The sequence below is a fragment of the Hevea brasiliensis genome, chromosome 11 (genome assembly GCF_030052815.1).
Source record: "Hevea brasiliensis isolate MT/VB/25A 57/8 chromosome 11, ASM3005281v1, whole genome shotgun sequence".
Taxonomy (NCBI): domain Eukaryota; kingdom Viridiplantae; phylum Streptophyta; class Magnoliopsida; order Malpighiales; family Euphorbiaceae; genus Hevea; species Hevea brasiliensis.
Genome location: NC_079503.1, coordinates 10,530,778 through 10,542,037, shown reverse-complemented (window position 1 = coordinate 10,542,037; position 11,260 = coordinate 10,530,778). Strand labels below are relative to the sequence as shown.

The following is an 11,260-nucleotide window of genomic DNA, read 5'->3' as shown; positions in this document are numbered from 1 at the left end:
CCCCACCATTGTCAGGCATCCCGAGCGCGTTCCCGAAGTCGGAATCGGCAAAGGTAAACCCGAACCTTGTTTTTTCGTAATTTTCTAGTGCTTAAATAGGATTAAAAATTCATAAAATATTCGTGGTAGCTTAGAAAATTACGATTCTTTTTGCAATAGCTTAGTAATATTTCTAAGGACCGCGGGGCAGAGTTTTATAATTTTTAGAGCTTATTTGAGCAATTTTTGCAAAAATGATCAATTATAAGGACTAAATTGAAATTTTACATATTGTGATGAATGATTGATTTGATGGGCCCAGGAGGGGCTGTGTGATGTGATTGAGTTGTGGATATATGGATTGTGGATATAGAAGTGTGTTTTGAGTCATTTTGCAGGTTGGGTAGGTCCTAGGTATAGGGTAGACTCTGCCGGATTTTCGGCACGACTTAGGACGTATTGGGTCTTTTCTTGATTTGTATTGGGTCATTTGTATTAAATAATTGTAATATAATTGTCAGGTGAGCCGGGACAGCCTTCTTCCTCCGCCCAGCCGCCACAGTGATTGCCGTCAAGTCTGTGAGTAGAATATTAATTTTAATTGTAATTTCGATATTATTATATGTTCAAGCATGCCCATGCATCACTTATATGCATATATTTATGTAGTTAAACTCTAGGCACGATTTATGATGCATGATAACTGTTAAAGTGCCATGATGTTGTTGTGATAATTTGGAGCAGTGTGCGTGCGTTGGCGTGCGTGTGATGTGGTGTGGACTATGGATAGGACGGGGTAGTCACGGCTTAAGTAATTCGCTGGGACCCGATCCTTCGAGGGGTAGTCACGGCTTGAGTAATTCGCTGGGACCCTCGATTTGGTTATTAAGTGGAAGTCCGAGCTTGAGTAATTGTGGCACCGAGTTGGATTTAAGAGAGTCAGATAGGGATCGGCTCCCATATGTTATGATTGATACTACAGGGTGTGTGAGTGCTCCAAATTACCTTTTTGATGTTATGATGTGAAAATGATGTTGATGTTGCATTTCACTCTACAGGGTGCATTAGTTTTAGATAGTTATAGAGATTATGGTTAAAATTGATATTTTACTCTCTGAGTCGAACGCTCACTCCTGTTCAAAAATTTTTACAGGCCACAGGAGGATACTTTTTTTGAGGTTAACCTGGTTTCTCCCTCGCAGGTCAATTATTACTGTTTGTATAAACTTGTTAAATCTTAGAATTTCCGCATGTGTTAGGAATGTTTATTTGATTTGGGTCTGTAAACTAAATTATTATTTTTGGACCTGTAAACTTAATATTTTATGTATGTTGGATGGATTGAATGAGGGAGCTGAGCTCCCATTTATTTTTATGCTGATGAGTATGTGGAAGGTGAGCTGAGCTCCCCAATTGAGTATTTATTGTGTTTACAGGTCGGGTGAGTCGAAAACTCCCCGTTGGAAAGTCCATTTTATGGCCGGACTCTGTCCGTTTGTTTTCTTGAAATTGGGCCCAAATGGGCCTTAGAATTGGGTAAATGAACAGTTAGGCTTACTACGGGCCTCGGGGGCTTTAGGCTGGCCGAGGTCCTAGTGCCGGTCCGGCCCATAGGTTGGGTCGTGACAATTAGTCCAAGGCATGTTGACACTATCCTTAAATATAATCTTGGCACAAGTCATTATCCTCCACTTAGATTTAACAATCTCTTCCTAAAAATTATAAAGAATTATAAATCAATATAAAATACAAATAAATTTTAAAAATCGACACAAATAATTTTTAAAAGAAATAATAAAATTCACAGAATAAATAAAAAAAAATTGAGAGTACTTAATTAAAAAAAAATACTTAGAGAAAATTTAATTTTATAATATAATTAATAATTACTTAATAGTATATCTTCAATTCTCTGCCGATCCAATCATCTAGTTGGGTTTGAAAACCTCGATAAAATGTAGTCTAATGAAAAGGACCTGTGGCATGTAGTGCTTGAAAATGGCTGCTTGCCATTAAGAATTTCTGCTACTAGTAGGGTATACCCTAATATGTTATTTATTATCATTGTCTTTTGCCTTCAAATAGAATTCATCTTCATTTAATGTGTTACCAGAATCCAACGGAACATTAATTAATTAATTAATTAATTAATTAATTAATATATGAAAATTAAAAAAAAAATTAAGAGTCAATAATGTTTCAATCATTATTTAAAATAAATAAATAAATAATAAGCATGTATATAAATATACAAATATCTATAATCTTTATAAATAATTATAATTTAAATTTTAAAAATTACAAAAATAACATTTATAATTTAATATATTTGATCAACATAAATATTTATGTTTAATTTTCTATTTAATTTTATTTTTGCTATCATTGACGTATTATATATTTTGATATTTATTGTAAAATAAAATACAGTTGAATGGAAACAATATAATTAATGAGATTTTGTTTGTAAACAAAGGTAATTCGTCTGAACCATGTAAATTATTATATTAATAATAGTTACAAGTATTGAAGGAAATTTTATATTCATTGCCCTAGTTTCTAAGGATTCATGCTCTCATTTTATTGGGTTTTTGTTTAAGGATGGCAAAATTGGGCCAACTCCTCGATGAATCCATTTTACAGAAAAATTGTACGTTAAAATCATGATTTTATGTGGAATAATTTATATAAACTGTAAACAATAAAATATAATTAAAGTTCGTTAAAATTTAAATTTTAAATTTGAAAATTTAGAATTTAAAATAATAAGATGTAAATAATTATTTTAAATTTTTAATTTTTAAACTTATGATGAACATATGAAGTTAGACAAAATTAACTATAACTTAATAATATATAAAATCTAATATAAATGCATATACTATTTTATAATAGTATATAAAAAGTATATATTTTTAATTATTATATAATTTTGAAGAATAAAATATAAAAATTCTTTTTATCCTACCTCCTTGTTATTCCTATTTTCACTTGATTTCTTGCTTTGTTATTTGATTGATAATAGAGAAAGACATGAATTTTATTTTTAAGAGCAAGGATGATTATCATATTAGACTTTAAAAAAAAAAAAAATGAAAACAAGCAATAAGTAAAATTTGCCTATAAATAAGTAAAACTCGCCTCCCTCTCCTCTTTCCTCACAGCCATGGCAGGGCTCGGTTACCAAGCCACTGCTACTTCAATAACCTTCTCCACCAACCATGGCTCTCAACAGAGACCTTAAAATAATATTAATAGACACGGACTCCAACAAAATCCCGTCCATGACCAACACATCGTCATCCACAACCTTTGCAGGCACCCCATATTATGTTCTGGAGACTCGGCAAATATGGACCTGCAATTGAAGAAAAGGACCGGATAGATTGGCTTTAGCAATCTATTCGATACTTAAGTCAATAAAGAATTCTATGATTGAATGAATGGAACTATGATAAGAAGACACATCTGACAGTCCCTTTAAGCAAATTCTTATCGTAGAGTTGTACTGGATTAGGAGTATCACTGGGTTTGGCGAGCATCATAGTGTCCTATCCATAAGATTGTTCAAGTGAAGTGTTCCTCTTTCTTACTGTTTGTACCCTCGAAACAACAAACAATTAAATTATTTTCGTAAATACACTGAGACTCTGAAATAATGAATATAGTTAATTATTTATATAATGATTATATTCTACACTAGTGATACAAGCTCGGAGCAAGAGCAATTGCATGAAATGGATTATGATTGATGGGATTCTGCAGAAACGCATGGATGATTTGCTAGTACTTGGAGATAGTCGTACAATCCCAGGTTTTCGAGCTGGGTCACATAAAGGTTGTCTGAAGGTGCTTAATTTGCATCACACAATCTATACCCATTTTTTTGGAACAATATATAAGCACATATATTTACGCAAAAACTGCAAATTAAATAGATATTTAATAAAGAACTTTAATGGTACTGAAGTCGTTAATGTGAGATCTCGAATTTAAGTCTTGATGGAAATTGATGTAAAAGAATTTTTAATAAAGATAGCGTGTATGCCAATTAATATAGAATTATCAAGAAATTAAAAGGATACACAGAAATTTTGGATTATCAGTTTTCATACTTTATTATTTAATTTCCATTATTTCAGGAGAAAAAGCCAAAATGAAGCAAACCTATTCTTTGGTTTGCAATATTGCAGAAATTTGAAGATCTGTCATCACTACCACAGTAACTAAGAAACAAATATGACAAGTTCTCCTAAATTAAGTCAAGAAAGTAAAGCTAATATATGAAAATTTTCAACTGTGAATAAAACCACAAGATAATTCCATGAGTAGTATTGCTGCTTCTTCCACATCCTGTGGAAACACTCGTTGAAGAGCCGAATTCTTACTCAAACTTAATGCAAGATTCTTGAAGCTGCAAAGCTTTTTTTGGCCCTGAGGTAAATCAGGAGACTTGCGCAATTTCTTGCCTTGTGCAATATGGCCTGTGCGCAACTTCTTTTCCTTGTTGTGCACCTTGGTCTTTGTAGATAACGTCTCCATGGAAATATCCGTGCTATTTGCCATGGCAGCCGCCGCTGCCATTGCTCGTCTGGCCTTCCTCTGTCGAATCCCACAGGCATTGCAAAGAGACTGCATCAACATATTTTTGCCTAGCCTGTTAGTAATTTATATAGAATAGCTTCCTACACTATATATAAGACAGACAATCAATAACTTGACCATTATTTTCTAGTAGTGCATACTAGATGTATCTATAGAATTTTATGTAAAAGAGAATCACCTTAGGGCCACGAGGGCCACTCCTCCAAAGAGGGGTACTGGTCGTGTTGCAATCTGCGCAGACTCTGATACTGTTGTTATTGTTATTGTGACACTGCTGATCTTGAAACTTTAGTGTAAATTTCACTGGTTGATCTGTCCCTGAGAAATTGGAGTTGGAGTTCATCATTTTCTGCATCAACCTCATCTTCGAGGGCATCCGTTTGGCTGCAGATCCCTCGCCACCACTTCCTTCATAATCTCCATCCTCTCTTTTACTTGAGTACAATTTGTGGGCCTCGTTACTGCTACTCTCACTTATCGCTGCAGCTTGAAATAATGAAGATGAAGAAAGGTTTTTGTGATGATGATGATCACTCCATCTGCTCTGTGATATGTACTTATCATCCTATCATTAAAACCAAATTACAAGGTTATTAATCCAGCAGATGATCATATAAAAGTCTCTTTATTTATCTATTTAATTATTATATATAAGCATCCGCGCGCATACACATATCAGAGAAATAAAAACTATGATTATAGGAATAGGTTATTATTTGAAACAATTTAAGGAAATTAAGATCAAATTAAAGACTAAACCAAGTTGTTTCTCAAATTAATTAATTAAGTAAAACAAACATTGTATATGATCATGCAATAGAGGATCCCATATATATCTATCCAAACTAATTAACTGTAATAACAAAATAAAAGCATGAAATTTTGACATTTTCCAAAGTGTTCTTGCCTCCTGATCATGCCGACGAGACTCCCCGAGTTGGGCTCGTCTTTGATCGTGATCATGAGTAGTAGTTGTGTCAAAAAAAGCAGGACCTGAAGAGAGAGAAGCAGCTGCATGATGGGGTGTGCGGAAGAGATGCAGGTGTTGCTGATCTTCTCTAACACCCACAAGTGGAAAAGGAGAAGAGGTGGGTGGATTCAGATAGACTGGATTCATAGAGAGAGAGAGAGAGAGAGAGAGAGAGAGAGAGAGAGAGAGAGAGAGAAAAGTTGTTCACTAAAAGGAAAATATAGAGAAAAGGGGATAGGGCAGTGAATAACAAGGGCTAAAAGGCCTAATTAATATCGTAAAAGGGTCTTATAATAAGGAGGGAGTGGGGAACAAGAGGCCTGAAAGCCATTCACGTGACTTCATGTCACCCAAACAAAACATGCTAAGACGAGACAAATTAAAAGGAGGTGTAGAATGCTACAACTCGACCCCAGTATGACAAAACCCTATCTGGTATCTGCAGCATTCTCTCTGTTACCAGTTCAAACCTCCACATAGACAAATATCAAGTGTTAAAAGTTGCTCCATTGAGCATTTAAGGTTGATATACCCTACGCTTCACATGCCTTTATTACTCCTCGAGGTCATCCATCAACCCATTAATGCGTTTCATCAAGCTTCTGGATCAAAGTTTTTATTCCACATATATCATTTTAAATTGAGTAGAGTGGAAGAAAATTAATTATTCATAACTCCCAATTATAAATTAGAAATAAAATTGACTTGAGTTTATTAATCTAGGATATATACTAGCAAGGGAAGGACCACACAATTAAATAAAAAATGAAAAATCCAAATGTGAAGGCGATCCATCTGTTGACCATTTTACGATCTTTTGTCCCCTTTGGGACCTCAAAGGAAAATTGTATGTGTAAGCTATATGTATTCACCTGCATGGGATTATGTGTTGATGCATTTTCTGTCAACTATAGCACAGTAAAAAATTTCATCAATTAATGGAGTTTGGAAGGAAAGAGAGGTTTTTTAGAGGTTTGTGCAGATATGAAGAGATAGGTATAAGATTTGCATGGAAGCATATATATCTTCATTTCTTAGCCTTGACAAAATGCATCAAATGCTGGTTCAGGCCAGGATAGTGATAGCCTCTTTTTTAGCCCCCACAATGATCTGACCTTTTCAATTTCTTTTAGTTTAATTACCACCTTCTGGATTCTAGTAAATAAGAAATATAGTGTGAAATGTTCAATTTGCAAGATAATAGACAGGAAAGAAGAGAAGCCAAGCTAAATTGATTTAAGTTATTAAAATAGAGATAATTTCAAACCCAATATATGGATCTTTGTCGACTGCCATCTGCACTCTTGATAATTTCACATATAGCATCTGCCTTTTTTTTTTTTTTTCCTTCTGATCTGTCATTTTGGCTTCTATGTCTTTGGTTTTCTTAGAAACAGCTCAGATAAATTTAGAAAAAAAAAAAGAATAAAAAAAAAAAAAACAACTCTCCCAATATCCAATAATTATGAGGTGTAGCTATGCGGATAATTGGCCTCGTTGCAGATACCAAAATGAGCTAAAAAAGAGCATACTGGAAGTTCTTTTTTGGATGGGTATATCATTAGGGTTTACTTTCTTCACAATATTCAAACCTACATACATGAAGAAACAATGATTACTTGATCTGTGCAAAACAATGATAATTTGTTCCAATCTATCAGCCTGTCAAGATTACAAGTTGTTCTTGTCTGGTTCCTTCTTCCACTTTCTAGTGACACGATCGACCATATCGATCAACTCCCTTGGATCCGATTGCCTTGCATAATGGCAAAGTTTAAGTTTTTAAAGAATATTTTTATTTCTTACAATTTTCCTCAACAGCATGTGAGATATCACACAAAGAATGAGAGATCCAATTGAGCACATTAGCGATAATGCTAAAAGCTCTATGAATATTTTAGCAGTAATTTTGAATTGGATGTCTTTAATATATTAATTATAAAGTATTGAAAATTAATTTAAAATTAAGATTGATATATTTTAATTATAAGAATTTTAAAATAAATAAATATTAAAAAAATCATTTTTAATAATATTTAAAATAATATCTTTTCAAAATATATTTTGTATTTCTCAACTTCAAAATAGGAACTTTGTAAAGTAATGTGTAAATCACTAATTATCACATTGTTAAATAGGATTTTATGTTGTTAACAATTGTGTTAAGATTTTTGTTTTCTTTCTGTTTAGGAGTACATATGGCAGCTGCTGCCATTTCAAAGAAGATAATTGTAATTGAAACAGGCAGAAGTAATATAATTAAAAAAAAAAATAGCTTTTTTCAAATAACTTCTTTAAACTCTTTCCCTCTCCCTTTCAATTTTTTTTTAATTTTTTTTTTGTAAGCTTTTTGAAGTTGGGTGAGTATTTTTATCATTATTACCTCCTTTTTATATTTATTTTTTTATTTTCCCAAAAACCTTCATATTTTTATCGTTTTAAAAGTTAGATATATATGTGATTGTTTTCGATTTATTATTGTTAGTAAATCTGAATTTTATTGTCTGTTTTGAGAAAATTTAGTATCTCATTTTCTGTAAGAATTTAGTATTTTCTTATTTGCAAGATTGTTACCTTTAATTTGACGATTTTTTTTTTTAATTAGAGAGAAAGATATTTTACTTTGTTGTTTGAGTAGGGATAAGAGTGCATTAATAGGAACTACAAATTTATTCTTCACGGGAATATCAAAGTTTAATGATTTACAGACCAAACTCATAGAAACAGTGGGTCAAACCATCAAGCGAAGTGTGCTTTTTACCGAATGATTAAGTCAAATACTCTATTAACACAATCAGATTAATTGTTATTATATTTTATATAAATGATTTATCTTAAATTTTTTATTTAAAGTTATAGTAATATGAAATTTTACACTTTAAAATTACATTCTGTCTCTATTTAGTAAAAGCTCAATCCCTTAATTTAAAAAAAAATAAATAAATTAAATAAGTTAAAATTAAATATATACAAAAAATCAATAATGATGAAAATAGAATTTGATAAGTTTAATAAACCGAATGTAATTAAATTTTTTTATTAAATTAAGTTCAGGATCTCAATTTAATGATCAAGGCAAATTGAAGCCTTACTAACATTGTGTTAAGATACATAACTAAAAATCAACAATTACATCATTAAACGAGCAATAATTATATAGTGTTCATAAGATTTATAAAATTAATTAGTCATAAATTAATTCCGTTTTCATCAGTATTAGTAAATTATCCCTAGTGATCAAACTAATTAAAATTTCATTGGTCTAGAAAGATTCATCATAATGTTTGTTGTCCAATTCCACCTTTCAAAATCACTTGAGAACCAATCATTTAGAAGAAATAAAAACATAAATCGTATAGTATCCCTCAACTCGATCAAGATACCTAAAGCATTTAGTGAACCACAAGGCTCCTCAATTGGGCACCACCCAATTGGAAATGTTTTATATAATTCTCAAAAATTATTCATGATAACGTTGGTTGACCAGATAAAATAATGGTCCCATTTAATTTAAAGATCACTTTTGGATTGATCTAAAATTTTCTAAGATCAAGAGATATGCTACGTATGAGCCATCTGAGTCACTCCTATATATGCATCAGCTTGATCCTGAGCTAGAGCTTGATGATTAGATATATAAATGTGATGATAGAGACACTTTCACATAAAATAGAACAAAATAAAATTAAAAAAAATACATTAAACAAAATGGGTACTAATGTTTTTTTCTTTTCTAACGATTCTTTGTTGTATGTGATATTTTGTGATTTTATATATATATATATATATATATATATATGCACAACAGATATGTGAATAATTATATATTACTGAGTATTAATAATATAATGTTTTAATAATTTTTTAATCTATATATATATATATTAAAAAATTATTAAAACATTATTTATTATTAATACTCAGTAATATATAATTATTCACACATATATATACATATATCACAAATAAAATATATAAGCGGCAACTGCAACTTGCACATTATCTTACTCATAATTTAAATTTTTTTTACATATTTTTTTGTTAATTTTTTATATAATATAATATTAGCATAAAATTATAAATATTATAATTAATTATTTAAATTAATATTTTTATGATAATTATGTATTATAATATTAATATATAAATTAAATAATTATAAACTTAAAAATAATATAATAATAAGTTTTAAAAATATGAATAAGGGAAGATATTTAAAGTTTAAACTATATTAATATAAATGTAAATTAGCTCATTGAATTAAGTTAATTCAAACTTATTTATTTTATTTTTTTTAAAAGTATGTGATTTTCCTATATTTTTTTTATATAATTTAATAAAATATTAACTTACATAATGAGTTACATAACTAAATTAATAATGAAAGAATTTCTAAAATTAAAAAATATAATGTTTTTTAAAGCATATTTTGTTTAGTGTATTATCATTATAAAATTTTTAATTTATTAAATTAATATCTTGAAATTTTATATTGTTATATTATTTAATACAAATAATTCTAAAATCAATTTAATATATTTATAAGATTATAATTATAGATTAAATTATATATATTATAAGTACATCATATATTAAAATATCAATATAAATTTAGTCATACATTTTTAATTAATTCATAATAATTATGTAATTAATACTATCAAATAGTTAAATTATTTATTTTTTATTTTTATTCTTTCAAAATTTAGCATTTACCTTCGCTACGATCTTCGCCTTTAAAATGCAGAAAGTGGAATGTCTCAAGTTTGAGTCTCCCATTAATTTACTTTGAGATTATTTACATTTATAATAAGAAATGGAAATGACTACTTTCATTATAACTATTATTCAGCCCCTCTACTGTATTTCTCATCTACAATTGAAGATTTAGACTAATTAAATAAAATCTATATATTATCAAAATTGGAGTCTTTTATTTATTTACTTATTTATTTCAAGGGGAAATTAAAAAATAAAAATATCATGCAATTTCATGCATTTTATGAGTTATTAGCAAATAGGAAAAATTACCTGGACACTGTTAGGATAAATTATAATTTAGTCCCTAAGAATTAGTGAAACTTGTGTATTAGTTCATGTATTTTCAAAACTCACCTATTTGGTAGTTGAAATTTTAATAAATCTAAATATTAGTCCTTGCCTGGGCATATATGGACAAAGAATTATTTAGATTTTTTTTTATGTTTTTGTTAATTATAAAATAATATAATATAAAAATAAAATTTTCAATTAAATTTTAATTCAAATATATAATACACCTAATAAAATAAAATGATAATATTATAATTAAAATAATAAATACTATAAAATACAAGGATAATTTTACAATAAAATTTATAATATTATTTTACTATAAATAAAATAATAAATTAAATTCAAGAGATTATGTTAATAAAACAAATGGAGGGACTAATAGGTTTATTGAATTATAAATGACTAAATAGTTAAGTTTTAGTAATACATAGACTAATTTATGGTTTCATAAAATTTTAATGATTAAATTGTAATTTATTTTATTTTTACAGATGCATAAAATCAAAATATTTTTTTATTAAAAAATTAATCTCAAGACCTATTTAAATGCCAGAAAGCTACAGAATAATATTTTTTTTTAATTTACCTTTTTTTAGTAGTTCTCATACATCATACATGTGATTAGTAAAGTGAATATTTATATAAATTACA

The 11,260-nt window shown here is 29.1% G+C and overlaps 1 protein-coding gene across 1 annotated transcript; it reads right to left on the bottom strand.

The window, feature by feature from the left end:
- Nucleotides 1–4,071: 4,071 nt before the first annotated feature.
- LOC110645324 (putative GATA transcription factor 22) lies at nt 4,072–5,812 on the bottom strand. Its single transcript, XM_021798438.2, has 3 exons — nt 5,492–5,812; nt 4,763–5,149; nt 4,072–4,611 (listed from the first exon to the last, which is right to left on the bottom strand). The coding sequence occupies exons 1-3, from the start codon at nt 5,699–5,701 to the stop codon at nt 4,273–4,275; spliced, it is 936 nt and encodes a 311-aa protein (XP_021654130.2). The 5' UTR covers nt 5,702–5,812; the 3' UTR covers nt 4,072–4,272.
- Nucleotides 5,813–11,260: the final 5,448 nt, after the last annotated feature.